At 40.4% G+C, this 21084-nt stretch overlaps 1 protein-coding gene across 1 annotated transcript in view; it reads right to left on the bottom strand.

Moving 5' to 3' along the window:
* The window catches only part of LOC115115039 (chondroitin sulfate proteoglycan 4-like), a 113752-nt gene that overhangs the window by 88888 nt on the left and 3780 nt on the right, over positions 1–21084 (bottom strand). Inside the window, exon 2 of the mRNA XM_065026908.1 lies at positions 9366–9529. Within this exon, the coding sequence (XP_064882980.1) occupies positions 9366–9529 (164 nt within the window). The remainder of the gene's footprint in view (positions 1–9365; positions 9530–21084) is intronic.

Here is a 21084-nt window from a genome sequence, read left to right as displayed (position 1 = left end):
CCCTGAACAAAGGGGTCAAAATCAAAATAACAGTCAGTATCTGGTGTGGCCACCAGCTGCATTAAGTACTGCAGTGCATATCCTCCTCATGGACTGCACCAGATTTGCCAGTTCTTGCTGTGAGATGTTACCCCACTCTTCCACCAAGGCACCTGCAAGTTCCTTGACATTTCTGGGGGGAATGGCCCTCGACCTCACCCTCCGATCCAACAGGTCCCAGACGTGCTCAATGGGATTGAGATTTACATTTACATTTAGGTCATTTAGCAGACGCTCTTATCCAGAGCGACTTACAAATTGGTGCATTCCGGACTCTTTGCTGGCTATGGCAGAACACGGACATTCCTGACTTGCAGGAAATCACACACAGAACGAGCAGTATGGCTGATGGCATTGTCATGCTGGAGGGTCATGTCAGAATGAGCCTGCAGGAAGGGTACCACATGAGGGAGGAGGATGTCTTCCCTGTAATGCACAGCATTGAGATTGCCTGCAATGACAACAAGCTCAGTCCGATGATGCTGTGACACACCGCCCCAGACCATGACGGACCCTCCACCTCCAAATCGATCCCGCTCCAGAGTACAGACCTCGGTGTAACGCTCATTCCTTCGGCGATAGACGCAAATCCGGCCATCACCCCTGGTGAGACAAAACCGAGACTCGTCAGTGAAGAGCACGTTTTGCCAGGCCTTGTTGTTGCCATCCGGTACCTGTCCCGCAGGTGTGATGTTCGGATGTACCGATCCTGTGCAGGTGTTGTTACACGTGGTCTGCCACTGCGAGGATGAGCAGCTGTCCATCCTGTCTCCCTGTAGCGCTGTCTTAGGTGTCTCACAGTACGGACATTGCAATGTATTGCCCTGGCCACATCTGCAGTCTTCATGCCTCCTTGCAGCATGCCTAAGGCACACTCACGCAGATGAGCAGGGACCCTTGGCATCTTTCTTTTGGTGTTTTTCAGAGTCAGTAGAAAGGCCTCTTTAGTGTCCTACGACCTTAATTGACTACCGTCTGTAAAACTGTTTGATTCTTAACGACCGTTTCACAGGTGAATGTTCATTAATTGTTTTTGGTTCATTGAACAAGCATGGGAAACAGTGTTTAAACCCTTTACAATTGGATTTTTACTAAATATCTTTGAAAGACAGGGTCCTGAAAAAGGGACGCTTCTTTTCTTGTTGAGTTTAAGTGAAACTGATTACATGTAGAAAGTAACCTACCCAACTGTTGAAATTATTATGGATAAATGAATAAACAATATCCCCATTTTAAATAGAATTGTAACTAAGTAAACTTATACGCTGTTTTATAAGTGATTAACAATATGAGTTCATAAGAAGGGATTGTGTGACACGGACAAGGAGTAATAAAAAGTTAATGAACACCATTCCAACTAGGCAGAAACAAATGGGTTGTGGACTGTGTAAACACAGAAGGTCGTTAGACCATGGTTGAACCTACTGAAACTTAGCTCTGGGGTCTATTTTATGCAAACAAGAAATCTTACAAATTCTCATAAAATAGATTAAGGGCTTTCAAATGATGAAAACAGTGGCATAATTAAATTACAGTAACACCAACCCCGCGTCCATGTGTGAGTTTTACGTTTCCATTTTTATAACGGATCCCCATTAGTTCCTGCCAAGGCAGCAGCTACTCTTCCTGGGGTTTATTATGGATCCCCATTAGTTCCTGCCAAGGCAGCAGTTACTCTCCCTGGGGGTTATTATGGGTCTCCATTAGTTCCTGTCAAGGCAGCAGCTACTCTTCCTGGGGTTTATTATGGATCCCCATTAGTTCCTGCCAAGGCAGCAGCTACTCTCCCTGGGGGTTATTATGGATCCCCATTAGTTCCTGTTGCCAAGGCAGCAGCTACTCTTCCTGGGGTTTATTATGGATCCCCAGCTACTCTTCCTGAGGTTTATTATGGATCCCCATTAGTTCCTGCCAAGGCAGCAGCTACTCTTCCTGGGGTTTATTAAAGCTCCCCATTAGTTCTTCCTGCCAAACACATTGAAATACTTACATTACATATAAAACAAATGATAAACACAACACAACATATACTCTTCCTGGGGTTTATTATGGATCCCACTACTCTAGCTACTCTTCCTGAGGTTTATTATGGATCCCCATTATTACACCACTTCCTGCCAAGGTAGCAGCTACTCTTCCTACATATCTACAATACAATACATTATTACACCACTACTCTACCACTATATATCTACAATACAACACATTATTACACCACTACTCTACCACTACATATCTACAATACAATACATTATTACACCACTACTCTACCACTACATATCTACAATACAATACATTATTACACCACTACTCTACCACTATATATCTACAATACAATACATTATTACACCACTACTCTACCACCACATATCTACAATACAATACATTATTACACCACTACTCTACCACTACATATCTACAATACAACACATTATTACACCACTACTCTACCACCACATATCTACAATACAATACATTATTACACCACTACTCTACCACCACATATCTACAATACAATACATTATTACACCACTACTCTACCACTATATATCTACAATACAACACATTATTACACCACTACTCTACCACTACATATCTACAATACAATACATTATTACACCACTATATATCTACAATACAACACATTATTACACCACTATATATCTACAATACAATACATTATTACACCACTACATATCTACAATACAATACATTATTACACCACTACTCTACCACTACATATCTACAATACAACACATTATTACACCACTACTCTACCACTATATATCTACAATACAACACATTATTACACCACTATATATCTACAATACAATACATTATTACACCACTATATATCTACAATACAATACATTATTACACCACTATATATCTACAATACAATACATTATTACACCACCACATATCTACAATACAACACATTATTACACCACTACTCTACCACTACATATCTACAATACAATACATTATTACACCACTACACTACCACTACATATCTACAATACAATACATTATTACACCACTACTCTACCGTTTATATCTACATCCCCATTAGTTCCTGCCAAGGCAGCAGCTACTCTTCCTGGGGTTTATTATGGATCCCCATTAGTTCCTGTCAAGGAAGCAGCTGCTCTTCCTGGAGTCCAAACACATTCTAAATACAATTATTACATTACATATAAAACAAATGATAAAACACAACTACAATACAATACATTATTACATATCTACACATACACATTATTACACTATATATCTACAATACAATACATTATTACACCACTACTCTACCACTATATATCTACAATACAACACATTATTACACCACTACTACAATCTACCACTACAATACAATATTATTACACCACTACTCTACCACTACATATCTTATTACACCACTATACAATATCATTATTACACCACTATATCTATACAATACATTATTACACCACACATTATTACAATACATTATTACACCACTACCACTACATATCTACTACAATACATTATTACATATCTACACTATACATCATTATTACACCACTACTACAATACAATACACTACATATCTACAATACAATACATTATTACACCACTACATATCATATCTACAATACAATACATTATTACACAATACAATACATTATTACACCACTACATATCTACAATACAATACATTATTACACCACTACTCTACCACTACATATCTACAATACAACACATTATTACACCACTACTACTACTATCTACACTATTATTACACCACTACTACTACAATAATACAATTACACATCATTATCTACAATACAATACATTATTACACCACTACTCTACCACTATATATCTACAATACAATACATTATTACACCACTACTCTACCACTATATATCTACAATACAACATTATTACATTACCACATCTCTACTACCACATATCTACAATACAATACATTATTACATATCTACCAATATCTACATACATTATTACACCACTACTCTACCACTACATATCTACAATACAATACATTATTACACCACTACTCTACCACTACATATATCTACAATACAATACATTATTATTACACCACTACTCTACCACCACATATCTACAATACAATACATTATTACACCACTACATATCTACAATACAATACATTATTACACCACTACTCTACCACTACATATCTACAATACAATACATTATTACACCACTACTATTATCTACAATACAACACATTATTACACCACTACTCTACCACTACAATACAATCATTATTACACCATACAATATCATTATTATTACACCACTACTACAATACAACACATTATTACACCACTACACCACTATATCTACAATACAATACATTATTACACCACTACATATCTACAATACAATACATTATTACACCACTACTCTACCACTATCTACAATTATTACAACACATTATTACACAATACATTATTACACTACTACAATACAATACATTATTACTACATATCTACAATACAACACATTATTACACCACTACATATCTACCAATACATTATTACACCACTATCTACACTATATCAATACATTATTACACCACTACTATCTACCACATTATTACACATATCTACAATACAAATACAACACATTACACCACTTATTACACCACTACTCTACCACATTATTACACCACTATCTACAATATCTACAATACAATACATTATTACACCACTACTCTACCACCACATATCTATATATACAATACAACTACAATACAACACATTATTACACCACTACTCTACCACTACATATCTACAATACAATACATTATTACACCACTACATATCTACAATACAATACATTATTACACATATCTACAATATCAATACATTATTACACCACTACTCTACCACTATATATCTACAATACAATTATTACATTATTATCTACCAATACATTATTACACCACTACTATCTACAATACAATACATTATTATCTACAATACACAATACATTATTACACCACTACTATCTACCACATTACATATCTACCACTAATATCTAAATACAATATTATTACACCTACTCTACCACTACATATCTACAATACAATACATTATTACACCACTATCTACCACTACATATCTACAATACAATACATTATTACACCACTACTTATTACACCACTATATCTACAATACAACACATTATTACACCACTACTCTACCACTACATATCTACAATACAATACATTATTACACCACTACTCTACCACTATATATCTACAATACAAATACAACATTATTACACCACTACTATCTACCACTATATATCTACAATACAAATACACATTATTACACAATACTATTACACCACTCTACCACTACATATCTACAATACATTAATACATTATTACACCACTACTCTACCACTATATATCTACAATACAATACATTATTACACCACTACTCTACCACTACATATCTACAATACAATACATTATTACATTATTATCTACAATACACATTATTACTCTACCACTACATATCTACAATACAACACATTATTACACCACTACTATCTACAATACACTTATTACATATCTACAATACAACACATTATTACACCACTACTCTACCACTACATATCTACAATATCTACAATACAACACATTATTACATTATTACACACTACTCTACCACTACATATCTACAATACAATACATTACACACTACATATCTACAATACATTATTACACCACTACTCTACCACTATATATCTACAATACAACACATTATTACACCACTACATATCTACAATACAATACATTATTACTACATATCTACAATACAATACATTATTACACCAATACATTATTACACCACTACTCTACCACTACAATACAATACATTATTACACCACTACTCTACCACTACACAATACCACTACTCTACACTATATCTACAATACACACATTATTACACCACATTATACAATACATTATTACAACACATTATTACAATACAATACATTATTACACTACTCTACCACTACATATCTACAATACAACACATTATTACACTCTACCACTACTATCTACAATACAATACATTATTACATATCTACAATACACATTATTACACCACTACTACCACTACATATCACATTATTACACCACTACTCTACCACTACTACAATACAACACATTATTACACCACTACAATACAACAATACACAATTACATTATTACACCACTACTCTACCACTATATATCTACAATACAACACATTATTACACCACTACTCTACCACTACATATCTACAATACAACACATTATTACACCACTACTCTACCACTATATATCTACAATACAACACATTATTACACCACTACTCTACCACTACATATCTACAATACAATTACATTATTACACCACTACTCTACCACTACATATATCTACAATACAAATACAACACATTATTACACCACTACTCTACCACTACATATCTACAATACAATACATTATTACACCACTACTCTACCACCATATCTATATCATTATTACACCACTACACCACTACAATACATACAACACATTATTACACCACTACACCACTATATATCTACAATACAACACATTATTACACCACTACTCTACTACCTACAATACATATCTACAATACAATACATTATTACACTACTCTACCACTATATATCTACAATACAACACATTATTACTACCACTACATATCTACATACAATACAATACATATCTACAATACAATACATTATTACACCACTACTCTACCACTACATATCTACAATACAATACATTATAACACCAATTACTCTACCACCACATATCTACAATACAATACATTATTACACCACTACTCTACCACCACATATCTACAATACAACACATTATTACACCACTACTCTACCACTACATATCTACAATACAATACATTATTACACCAATTACCTACCACTACATCTACAATACAACACATTATTACACCACTACTCTAACAGCTATATATCTACAATACAACACATTATTACACCACTACTCTACCACCACATATCTACAATACAATACATTATTACACCACTACATATCTACAATACAATACATTATTACACACTACTCTACCACTACATATCTACAATACAATACATTATAACACCACTACTCTACCACTATATATCTACAATACAACACATTATTACACCACTACTCTACCGCTATTATTACACATATCTACATTACATTATTACACACTACATATCTACAATACAACACATTATTACACCACTACTCTACCACTACATATCTACAATACATTATTACACCACTACTCTACCACTATATATCTACAATACAATACATTATTACACCACTACTCTACCACTATATATCTACAATACAATACATTATTACACCACTACTCTACCACTATATATCTACAATACAATACATTATTACACCACTACATATCTACAATACAACACATTATTACACCACTACTCTACCACTACAAATCTACAATACAAAATCAATAGTGCAGCAATATAACAATATTATGTACGTGTGTGCTAGAATTTGTGTCTGATTCTACTGCTTGCATCAGTCACCTGGTGTAGTCATGTCTCTATGTAGTACTGTGCACCTCCCATAGTCTGTTCTGGACTTGGGGACTGTGAAAAGACCTCTGGTGGCATGTCTTGTGAGGTATGTATGGGTGTCTGAGCTGTGTGATAGTAGTTTAAACAGACCTCTGGTGGCATGTCTTGTGGGGTATGTATGGGTGTCTGCGCTGTGTGCTAGTAGTTTAAACATACCTCTTATAGGGTATGCATGGATGTCTGAGCTGTGTACTAGTAGTTTAAACAGACAGCTCAGTGCTTTCAGCATGTCAATAGCTCTCACAAAGACACGTTGTGATGCAGTCAATCTCTCCTCTACTTTGAGCCAGGAGAGATTGACATGCATGTTATTGATGTTAGCTCTCTGTGTACCGGGCCAGCTGTGCTGCTCTGTTCTGGGCCAACTGTAATTTGCAGTAGTTCAGATGTGACAGAACTAGGGCCTGTAGGACCTGTTTTGTTGATGTCAAGAAAGCAGAACAGCACTTTATTACGGACAGACTTCTCCCCATCTTGGCTGCCGTTGCATCAATACGTTTTGATCATGACAGTTTACAATCCAGAGTTACAGCAAGCAGTTTAGACTCCTTAACTTGCTCAATTTCCACATTATTTATTACTTGATTTAGTTGAGGCTTAAGAGTTTATTTAATTATTTGTCCCAAATACATTGCTTTTAAATACTGTAACTAACTTATTTCTTGCCACTCATTCTAAAATGAACTGCAGCTATTTGTTAAGTGTTGCAGTGGTTTCCTTCGCTGTCGTAGCTGACGTGTATCGTGTTGAGTCATCAGCATGTATAGACACACAGGCTTTATTCAGTGCCAGCGGCAGGTCATTAGTAACGTTTTTTTTTTAAGTAAGGGGCCTAGACAGCTGCCCTGGGGAATTCCTGATTCTACCTGGATTATGTTGGAGAGGCTTCCATTAAAGAAAACCCTCTGTGTTCTGATAGACAGGTAACTCTTCATCCACATTATAGCAGGGGGTGTAAAGCCATAACACATACGTTTTTCTCTAACAGCAGATTATGATTGATAAATGTCAAAAGCTGCACTGAAGTCTAACACAATACAGATCTCACAAGGCCTCCCGAGTGGCACAGAGGTCTAAGGCACTGCATCGCAGTGTTGCGGTGTCACTACAGTCGTGTCACAACTGGCTGTGACCTGGAGTCCCATAGGGTGGTGCACAATTACACCAGTGTCGTCCGGGTTATGGGAGGGTTTGGCCATGGGCTTTACTTGGCTCATTGCGCTCTAGCGACTCCTTGTGGTGGGTCAGGTGCCTGCAAGCTGACTTCGGTCATTAGTTGAATGATGTTTCCTCCGATTCATTGGTGTGGCTGGCGGGTGGGTGTTAAAGAAGCGTGGCTTGCTGGGTCATGTTTCGGAGGACGCATGACTCAACCTTGGCCTCTCCTGAGCCCGCTGGGGAGTTGCAGCGATGAGATAAAATAAAACAGCTTCTAATTATGCATTTCTTTAAGCCAATCATCAGTCATTTGTCCATGTTGAGTACCGCTCCCTATAAGCGAGCTGAAAAGTCTGATGTTAATTTGTTTAGTGTGAAATACCATTGTAGATGGTCAAACACCATTATTCCAGTTGTGAGTGTGTCTGTGTGTTTGTGTGTGTATGTGGTGTCTAGGCTATAAATGTACCGACCTGCAGGCAACCAGAGTTCAGCTCCAGTAGAAGGTAGTCTGTGTGGTCGGCAGCGAGGAAGAGCAGGCCGTGGGGGCTGGAGGTACGGAAGCGAAGACGCAGGGAGTTACGGTTCGACGACTCTACCGCTTTGAGCTGCACATAGCCATCGCCGTAGAACGAGGCTGGAGAGAGAGAGAGAGAGAGAGAGAGAGAGAGAGGGAAATATGCCACATATGACTGAGTGAACATCGCACTGAACATTTGAAAAGGCAGTGTCTTGAGCTTTGATTGCATCCTCATTCTCAGATCAAATGGGACTACAGTACAGCATCCTCATTCTCAGATCAATGGGACTACAGTACAGCATCCTCATTCTCAGATCAATGGGACTACAGTACAACATCCTCATTCTCAGATCAATGGGACTACAGTACAACATCCTCATTCTCAGATCAATGGGACTACAGTACAACATCCTCATTCTCAGATCAATGGGACTACAGTATAGCATCCTCATTCTCAGATCAAATGGGACTACAGTACAGCATCCTCATTCTCAGATCAATGGGACTACAGTACAGCATCCTCATTCTCAGATCAATGGGACTACAGTACAGCATCCTCATTCTCAGATCAATGGGACTACAGTACAGCATCCTCATTCTCAGATCAATGGGACTACAGTACAGCATCCTCATTCTCAGATCAATGGGACTACAGTACAGCATCCTCATTCTCAGATCAATGGGACTACAGTACAGCATCCTCATTCTCAGATCAATGGGACTACAGTATAGCATCCTCATTCTCAGATCAATGGGACTACAGTACAGCATCCTCATTCTCAGATCAATGGGACTACAGTACAACATCCTCATTCTCAGATCAATGGGACTACAGTATAGCATCCTCATTCTCAGATCAATGGGACTACAGTACAGCATCCTCATTCTCAGATCAATGGGACTACAGTATAGCATCCTCATTCTCAGATCAATGGGACTACAGTATAGCATCCTCATTCTCAGATCAAATGGGACTACAGTACAGCATCCTCATTCTCAGATCAATGGGACTACAGTACAACATCCTCATTCTCAGATCAATGGGACTACAGTATAGCATCCTCATTCTCAGATCAATGGGACTACAGTACAGCATCCTCATTCTCAGATCAATGGGACTACAGTATAGCATCCTCATTCTCAGATCAATGGGACTACAGTACAACATCCTCATTCTCAGATCAATGGGACTACAGTATAGCATCCTCATTCTCAGATCAATGGGACTACAGTATAGCATCCTCATTCTCAGATCAAATGGGACTACAGTACAGCATCCTCATTCTCAGATCAATGGGACTACAGTATAGCATCCTCATTCTCAGATCAATGGGACTACAGTACAGCATCCTCATTCTCAGATCAATGGGACTACAGTATAGCATCCTCATTATCAGATCAAATGGGACTACAGTACAGCATCCTCATTCTCAGATCAATGGGACTACAGTACAGCATCCTCATTCTCAGATCAATGGGACTACAGTACAGCATCCTCATTCTCAGATCAATGGGACTACAGTACAGCATCCTCATTCTCAGATCAATGGGACTACAGTACAGCATCCTCATTCTCAGATCAATGGGACTACAGTACAGCATCCTCATTCTCAGATCAATGGGACTACAGTACAACATCCTCATTCTCAGATCAATGGGACTACAGTACAGCATCCTCATTATCAGATCAAATGGGACTACAGTACAGCATCCTCATTCTCAGATCAATGGGACTACAGTACAGCATCCTCATTCTCAGATCAATGGGACTACAGTACAACATCCTCATTCTCAGATCAAATGGGACTACAGTACAGCATCCTCATTCTCAGATCAATGGGACTACAGTATAGCATCCTCATTCTCAGATCAATGGGACTACAGTATAGCATCCTCATTCTCAGATCAAATGGGACTACAGTACAGCATCCTCATTCTCAGATCAATGGGACTACAGTATAGCATCCTCATTCTCAGATCAATGGGACTACAGTACAACATCCTCATTCTCAGATCAATGGGACTACAGTACAGCATCCTCATTCTCAGATCAATGGGACTACAGTATAGCATCCTCATTATCAGATCAAATGGGACTACAGTATAGCATCCTCATTATCAGATCAAATGGGACTACAGTACAGCATCCTCATTCTCAGATCAATGGGACTACAGTATAGCATCCTCATTATCAGATCAAATGGGACTACAGTACAGCATCCTCATTCTCAGATCAATGGGACTACAGTATAGCATCCTCATTCTCAGATCAATGGGACTACAGTATAGCATCCTCATTCTCAGATCAATGGGACTACAGTACAGCATCCTCATTCTCAGATCAATGGGACTACAGTATAGCATCCTCATTATCAGATCAAATGGGACTACAGTATAGCATCCTCATTCTCAGATCAATGGGACTACAGTATAGCATCCTCATTCTCAGATCAATGGGACTACAGTACAGCATCAGTGTTGTTCAATGTTGTGATTGAACCTGATAGTTACAGTATTGTGACAGAACCAGATAGTTACAGTATTGTGACAGAACCTGATAGTTACAGTATTGTGACAGAACCGGAACACGATAGTTACAGTATTGTGACAGAACCGGAACCTGATAGTTACAGTATTGTGACAGAACCAGATAGTTACAGTATTGTGACAGAACCTGATAGTTACAGTATTGTGACAGAACCGGAAACACGATAGTTACAGTATTGTGACAGAACCGGAACCTGATAGTTACAGTATTGTGACAGAACCAGATAGTTACAGTATTGTGACAGAACCTGATAGTTACAGTATTGTGACAGAACCTGATAGTTACAGTGTTGTGACAGAACCAGATAGTTACATGATTGTGACAGAACCGGAACCAGATAGTTACAGTATTGTGATAGAACCAGATAATTACAGTATTGTGACAGAACCTGATAGTTTACAGTATTGTGATAGAACCAGATAGTTACAGTATTGTGACAGAACCTGATAGTTACAGGATTGTGATAGAACCAGATAGTTACAGTATTGTGATAGAACCTGATAGTTACAGTATTGTGACAGAACCTGATTGTTACAGTATTGTGACAGAACCTGATAGTTACAGTTTTGTGACAGAACCGGAACCTGATAGTTACAGTATTGTGATAGAACCAGATAGTTACAGTATTGTGACAGAACCTGATAGTTACAGTATTGTGATAGAACCTGATAGTTACAGTATTGTGATAGAACCTGATAGTTACAGTATTGTGATAGAACCTGATATTTACAGTATTGTGACAGAACCTGATAGTTACAGTATTGTGACAGAACCTGATAGTTACAGTATTGTGACAGAACCTGATAGTTACAGTATTGTGATAGAACCAGATAGTTACAGTGTTGTGACAGAACCTGATAGTTACAGTATTGTGACATAACCAGATAGTTACAGTATTGTGACAGAACCTGATAGTTACAGTATTGTGATAGAACCAGATAGTTACAGTGTTGTGACAGAACCTGATAGTTACAGTATTGTGACAGAACCAGATAGTTACAGTATTGTGACAGAACCAGAGTTTCAGATCTGTTAAGGCTGTCTTGCCAAATCCTCTGGCATTGGCATGAAGCAGGAGTTGGCATGAGGCGGCATCATTTGGGAAGAGAATATGCAGTAGCATATGCAAGAGCACCATTCACACCAAGTCGTTCATCAAGATGACACGTCTTGTCATGACATGACTTTTCTCACACTCTCAGTCCTTTCTTTACCCAGCCCTCTCTTCACCCCTCCTCCCCCAGTTCCCTCTCTTCACCCCTCCTCCCCCAGTTCCCTCTCTTCACCCCTCCTCCCCCAGTTCCCTCTCTTCACCCCTCCTCCCCCAGTTCCCTCTCTTCACCCCTCCTCCCCCAGTTCCCTCTCTTCACCCCTCCTCCCCCAGTTACCTCTCTTCACCGCTCCTCCCCCAGTTCCCTCTCTTCACCCCTCCTCCCCCAGTTCCCTCTCTTCACCCCTCCTTCCCCAGTTCCCTCTCTTCACCCCTCCTCCCCCAGTTCCCTCTCTTCACCCCTCCTCCCCCAGTTCCCTCTCTTCACCCCTCCTTCCCCAGTTCCCTCTCTTCACCCCTCCTCCCCCAGTTCCCTCTCTTCACCCCTCCTTCCCCAGTTCCCTCTCTTCACCCCTCCTCCCCCAGTTCCCTCTCTTCACCCCTCCTTCCCCAGTTCCCTCTCTTCACCCCTCCTCCCCCAGTTCCCTCTCTTCACCCCTCCTTCCCCAGTTCCCTCTCTTCACCCCTCCTCCCCCAGTTCCCTCTCTTCACCCCTCCTCCCCCAGTTCCCCCTCTTCACCCCTCCTCCCCCAGTTCCCTCTCATCACCCCTCCTCTCCCAGTTCCCTCTCTTCACCCCTCCTCCCCCAGTTCCCTCTCTTCACCCCTCCTCCCCAGTTCCCCTACTGTTCTGGCCCTCCTCCCCCAGTTCCCCCTACTGTTCTGGCCCTCCCTTCCGTTTATTTTCAACTCTCCATTTCGCAGCTTTCCTCTTATTGAATAAAACCCTGACATTGACCTTTTTGCCTCCGTGGATTGACATTAAATGTGTCTGCCCATTCCCATAAGCTTTTGGCGATTGGCATGTTCTGGCCCCCCAATGGTGGAACAAACTCCCTCACGACGCCAGGACAGCGGAGTCAATCACCACCTTCCGGAGACACCTGAAACCCCACCTCTTTAAGGAATACCTAGGATAGGATAAAGTAATCCCTCTCACCCCCCCTCCCCCCTTAAAAGATTTAGATGCACTACTGTTCCACTGGAGGTCATAAGGTGAATGCACCAATTTGTAAGTCGCTCTGGATAAGAGCGTCTGCTAAATGACTTAAATGTAAATGTTAAATGCATGTAGGACATTTGGTGAACGTACAGTTAGGCCATAAGGTTTAGGCCTATGAACTATTGCCAGATAGCATAAAATTATTAAAGACAAACCTCAACGTAGGCTATAGATTTTTTACATTTAACCGAGAATTTTATATTTATGTACTTTTTTAAGGTATTATTTTCAGACACTGCAAAAACCTTATTCCTCATGATGTATTTTTTTACTGTGTTTTTATTGCCATTTATATAAATGTGTTATCCAATGGAACTGGTTTGACCCGATAGGTTATCCAAGCTCGATTAGGCAACTTGTTGTCCATGCACTTTCAGTGATCCTAAATGTGTCAACTCACAGCTTGTGTACTTAGTCAAACTCGCCGCTGTCCACATAATTGATTAGTTCGTTACAAAACTACTGTTGTAGCACAGTGTCCTATTAAACACAGCAATTAGCCTATTAGACTAGCAGGCCATGTATAATTAGGCTGTGACCTCGGACAACCTCTTCACAGGATTGTTAGTTAGATAAATTGTCAAAAGTTAAACCATTAAATCCTTAATAAAACGGGTCATTTCTCAAGGGGTGGGTAGAGTATATAGTTATTATTATTGCAGGCTGGTTTTGTGTCTTTTCTTTTCTTCTCTACTAATGGGATCAAACATACAGTATTTTATTTAGCTAAATGTTAACAGCATGGCAATACAGTATACTCAATTTGCAGTGTGGCCTTCCGGACATATTCAAGACAAATGTGGCCTCTGTACCTAGTGAAGACTGAATGTTGTCTCTGGACCTAGTGAAGACTGAATGTTGTCTCCGGATCTAGTGAAGACTGAATGTTGTCTCCGGATCTAGTGAAGACTGAATGTTGTCTCCGGATCTAGTGAAGACTGAATGTTGTCTTTGGATCTAGTGAAGACTGAATGTTGTCTTTAGACCTAGTGAAGACTGAATGTTGTCTCCGGACCTAGTGAAGACTGAATGTTGTCTTTGGACCTAGTGAAGACTGAATGTTGTCTCTGTACCTAGTGAAGACTGAATGTTGTCTCTGTACCTAGTGAAGACTGAATGTTGTCTCTGGACCTAGTGAAGACTGAATGTTGTCTCTGGACCTAGTGAAGACTGAATGTTGTCTCTGGACCTAGTGAAGACTGAATGTTGTCTCCGGACCTAGTGAAGACTGAATGTTGTCTCCGGACCTAGTGAAGACTGAATGTTGTCTTTGGACCTAGTGAAGACTGAATGTTGTCTCTGTACCTAGTGAAGACTGAATGTTGTCTCTGGACCTAGTGAAGACTGAATGTTGTCTCCGGATCTAGTGAAGACTGAATGTTGTCTCTGGACCTAGTGAAGACTGAATGTTGTCTCTGGACCTAGTGAAGACTGAATGTTGTCTCTGGACCTAGTGAAGACTGAATGTTGTCTCCGGACCTAGTGAAGACTGAATGTTGTCTCCGGACCTAGTGAAGACTGAATGTTGTCTCCGGATCTAGTGAAGACTGAATGTTGTCTCTGGACCTAGTGAAGACTGAATGTTGTCTCTGGACCTAGTGAAGACTGAATGTTGTCTCTGGACCTAGTGAAGACTGAATGTTGTCTCTGTACCTAGTGAAGACTGAATGTTGTCTCCGGACCTAGTGAAGACTGAATGTTGTCTCCGGATCTAGTGAAGACTGAATGTTGTCTCTGGACCTAGTGAAGACTGAATGTTGTCTCTGGACCTAGTGAAGACTGAATGTTGTCTCTGGACCTAGTGAAGACTGAATGTTGTCTCTGTACCTAGTGAAGACTGAATGTTGTCTCCGGACCTAGTGAAGACTGAATGTTGTCTCCGGATCTAGTGAAGACTGAATGTTGTCTCTGGACCTAGTGAAGACTGAATGTTGTCTCTGGACCTAGTGAAGACTGAATGTTGTCTCTGGACCTAGTGAAGACTGAATGTTGTCTCCGGATCTAGTGAAGACTGAATGTTGTCTCTGGACCTAGTGAAGACTGAATGTTGTCTCTGGACCTAGTGAAGACTGAATGTTGTCTCTGTACCTAGTGAAGACTGAATGTTGTCTCTGGACCTAGTGAAGACTGAATGTTGTCTTTGGATCTAGTGAAGACTGAATGTTGTCTTTAGACCTAGTGAAGACTGAATGTTGTCTCCGGACCTAGTGAAGACTGAATGTTGTCTTTGGACCTAGTGAAGACTGAATGTTGTCTCTGTACCTAGTGAAGACTGAATGTTGTCTCTGTACCTAGTGAAGACTGAATGTTGTCTCTGGACCTAGTGAAGACTGAATGTTGTCTCTGGACCTAGTGAAGACTGAATGTTGTCTCTGGACCTAGTGAAGACTGAATGTTGTCTCTGGACCTAGTGAAGACTGAATGTTGTCTCCGGACCTAGTGAAGACTGAATGTTGTCTCTGGACCTAGCTGGGGCTAAATGCGTTTGACACCCCTGATATAACAACAACAACAACAACAACAGTAAAAGGACAAACACATGGCTTCCTCCAGCCCAGCTAGACCATTGTCCCTCCCACCATAAGTCGGATTCTGCCTCAGACAACACATTTATAAACCTTGTTCTGTTATTCACAGTCGTTTGATTAGTAACCTACGACACAAGGGCAGCGTTCCTGGAAACCGAACTCAAGAGAGTTTAGATGACTTGTTTGCCTTCTATTTATAGGGTTGAGGATGTGCAGCGTTTTAACATTGCACAGACTGGTGTCATCCATTACTTTATATGGGTATGGGATTTAGCAAATGCTTTTTTTCCCCCAAAGCAAAGTCACATTTCCATACTGTAGCTTGTAACAAGAAAGTGGGCCACTTCAATCTAACCTGGGAGTGTTTAGAAACATTACAAGAATCTAATAACTTTGTTTACACAACTATACTGCCCACTAATGGGTTAAAACCAAGAGCAAAACTTTTTTATGCTTAGAGCGTTGGGCCAGTAACCGAAAAGGTTGCTGGATCGAATCCCCGAGCTGACGAGGTAAAAATCTGTCGTTCTGCCCCCCGAACAAGGCTATTAACCCACTGTTCCCTGTGGCGCCGAAGACGTGGATGTCAATTTAAGGCAGGCCCCCGCACCTCTCTGATTCAGAGGGCTTGGGTTAAATGCGGAAGACACATTTCAGTTGAAGGCATTCAGTTGTACAACTGACTGGGTATCCCCCATTTCCCTTTACTCTCAAAGGATTGTGTGTACTCCGGCACCATGTACTGTATTTGAAAAGCCATGTGTTTCGTGTATCTGTGTGGCTCTGGAGTACTCTTGAACTTCCATCATTCACAGCTCCTCTTAAACCTATAGAGTCTCGTCATGGGATCACGACTAAACCCGAATGGCGTGGCTCTGCGTTTCAGGCTACGTCTTTACTGAGAGTAGAGAATGACAACTTTTTCAATGAAAGAGATCTGTGGTTGGTTCTGAAGAACAGAAATGCCCGCATGTAGCCTACAAATGCCCAAAGAGATCATCTGTTGGACCAGACAATAGCCTGGGGTTGAGATTACCCAACAGTTGACACGACTAGTTATTTCTTCTTCACAAATTCTTGAACCTGAAAACCATGTTTTTATCTAAAAGCTAAGCGGAATGTCAAAGTGTATCTCATCAGAAACAGAAGCCAGCAGCCCAGCACCCTCGAATACAAGGGTTTTTAGATATTATATATTAATATAATATAATATTTAATATTAGACCTAAAGAGCCCGTGTTTGTTCCATAGTTCCTATTCATGTTCAGTACCTGATCTTTTATTTATTTTTACCCCTTTTTATCTCCCCAATTTCGTGGTATCCAATTGGTAGTTACAGTCTTGTCTCTTTGCTGAAACTCCCGTACGGACTCGCAAGAGGCAAAGGTCGAGAGCCGTGCGTCCTCCGAAATACATCCCAACCAAGCCTCACTGCTTCTTGACACAATGCCGGCTTAACCCGGAAGCCAGCCGCACCAATGTGTCGGAGGAAACACTGTTACACCTGGCGATGGTGTCAGCGTGCACTGAGCCCGGTCCGCCACAGGAGTCGCTAGTGCATGATGGGACAAGGACATCCCTGCCGGGCCAAACCCTCCCGAAATTTGGACGACGCTGAGCCAATTGTGCCCAGCCCCATGGGTCTCCCGGTCGCGGCCGGCTGCTACAGAATCTGGACTCAAACCCAGAATCTCTAGTGGCACAGCTAGCACTGCGATGCAGTACCTTAGACCACTGTGGCACTCGGGAGGCCCATTTTTACCTAATCTAATGACTATCGTAATAATTGGCTTGTTTGTCCAGGAGTATAGAGATAGTTCACCCAAACTACAAAATGACATTTTGGTTTCCTTATCCAATAAACAAGGTATGATGGGAGGCAAGGCATTCCATGCTTTGATTTGGCTTACCTGTCCACTGTTTAAACCTCTAACCTTTTAGCACTTGTGGTACAAATCCAATGCAAGTCAATGGTACCTATATTAGCATTAGCATCACTCTATGTCTGGGAAACTGGCCCATGACTGTCTGATCTACAAACAAACAGGTGTCCATTTAAAGACGATCATTATGTTCATTTCCGGGGGTTGTTTTTCCATTTTTGTTTGTTTTGTTCACTAACCCTTAACAAGGGGATATGATCTAGCTGGAACGAGCCGTTCTGAACACGATGAGCCAGACTGTGCAAAAGGCAGATAGATCTAAAAAAAAAAAATAAACCCCTGTCATTTTTGTTTTTCTACAAAAGCCCATTTATGACCTTAAATGATGCTAATGATTTTTGACTCATGATAATGTATTCATTCATCACAATTATACCCCAGAACCCATATGTCATTAAAATGTAAATAAAGACATCATTATATAGATGATTTCCATTCCATTTACTAAATCAATTACACACAGCATAGTAAATGTTTGCTTTAATACATTTTACATAGTAGAATATTAGGGTATGCGTAATCATATGAAATTCATGATTTCACTAATTACTTTTCGGGTCCTCAATTCCAATTGGACCAGGGAGTGTGTGGGTATGCATAGGTCCTCAATTCCAATTGGACCAGGGAGTGTGTAATCATAGGTCCTCAATTCCAATTGGACCAGGGTGTATGTCCCTAAGGGTAGCACACCCTCACGCACACCCACACGCATACCCACACACATACCCACACGCATACCCACACACATACCCACACGCATACCCACACGCATACCCACACACATATCCACACACATATCCACATGCATACCCACACGCATACCCACACACATACCCACACGCATACCCACACACATACCCACACGCATACCCACACACATACCCACACACATATCCACATGCATACCCACACGCATACCCACATGTGCATCGCCATAGGGTGCATCTTGCCCAATTCTACACATTTCGACATAGGGTGAAGAGAAATGTTTTCAGTTTTAAATATGACATCTGAGTGTGACTGACTCACAAAATTAATGTGTACCCCCGGCTGGTAAATTCGACCATGATTACTACGTTTAGATAGCTGGCCACTAGAGTCATGTACCGAATGTTAGGTGACATGGGCTAATTTAGTGACTGACTATCAATGACTAACATATCAATATCAAAACCAGGGGCACAACTTTCACTGGGGACCCCCCCACATTCTGAAATTGCATTTTGACCCAATCCCCCCAGATCTATCATTGCATTGTTATACCAAAAATGTCAACGGCGTGCTTTAGGACCATGCGGACGCCTTCGAGTGCGGGGCGGTCAGGCTGTGTGAAGGCAAAGCTTCTGAAAGACTAGCTGGACCAGCAGGGAGAGTTGAACAGAGGCAGCTGCTGTCAGTTGTATATGTGTTATGCTCATTCTCTGAGTTATAAAAGCAGGCACAGCAGAAACTGGCCACTCTTTAGTTGACTGATGAAGCTGGTAAGGTACAGTGCCTTGCGAAAGTATTCGGCCCCCTTGAACTTTGCGACCTTTTGCCACATTTCAGGCTTCAAACATAAAGATATAAAACTGTATTTTTTTGTGAAGAATCAACAACAAGTGGGACACAATCATGAAGTGGAACGACATTTATTGGATATTTCAAACTTTTTTAACAAATCAAAAACTGAAAAATTGGGCGTGCAAAATTATTCAGCCCCTTTACTTTCAGTGCAGCAAACTCTCTCCAGAAGTTCAGTGAGGATCTCTGAATGATCCAATGTTGACCTGAATGACTAATGATGATAAATACAATCCACCTGTGTGTAATCAAGTCTCCGTATAAATGCACCTGCACTGTGATAGTCTCAGAGGTCCGTTAAAAGCGCAGAGAGCATCATGAAGAACAAGGGACACACCAGGCAGGTCCGAGATACTGTTGTGAAGAAGTTTAAAGCCGGATTTGGATACAAAAAGATTTCCCAAGCTTTAAACATCCCAAGGAGCACTGTGCAAGCGATAATATTGAAATGGAAGGAGTATCAGACCACTGTAAATCTACCAAGACCTGGCCGTCCCTCTGAACTTTCAGCTCATACAAGGAGAAGACTGATCAGAGATGCAGCCAAGAGGCCCATGATCACTCTGGATGAACTGCAGAGATTTACAGCTGAGGTGGGAGACTCTGTCCATAGGACAACAATCAGTCGTATATTGCACAAATCTGGCCTTTATGGAAGAGTGGCAAGAAGAAAGCCATTTCTTAAAGATATCCATAAACAGTGTCGTTTAAAGTTTGACACAAGCCACCTGGGAGACACACCAAACATGTGGAAGAAGGTGCTCTGGTCAGATGAACCCAAAATTGAACTTTTTGGCAACAATGCAAAACGTTATGTT

This window comes from Oncorhynchus nerka, linkage group LG13, assembly GCF_034236695.1.
Source record: "Oncorhynchus nerka isolate Pitt River linkage group LG13, Oner_Uvic_2.0, whole genome shotgun sequence".
NCBI lineage: Eukaryota > Metazoa > Chordata > Actinopteri > Salmoniformes > Salmonidae > Oncorhynchus > Oncorhynchus nerka.
Note: the sequence above shows the minus strand (reverse complement) of the source record. Positions and strands in the feature narration are given on the sequence as shown.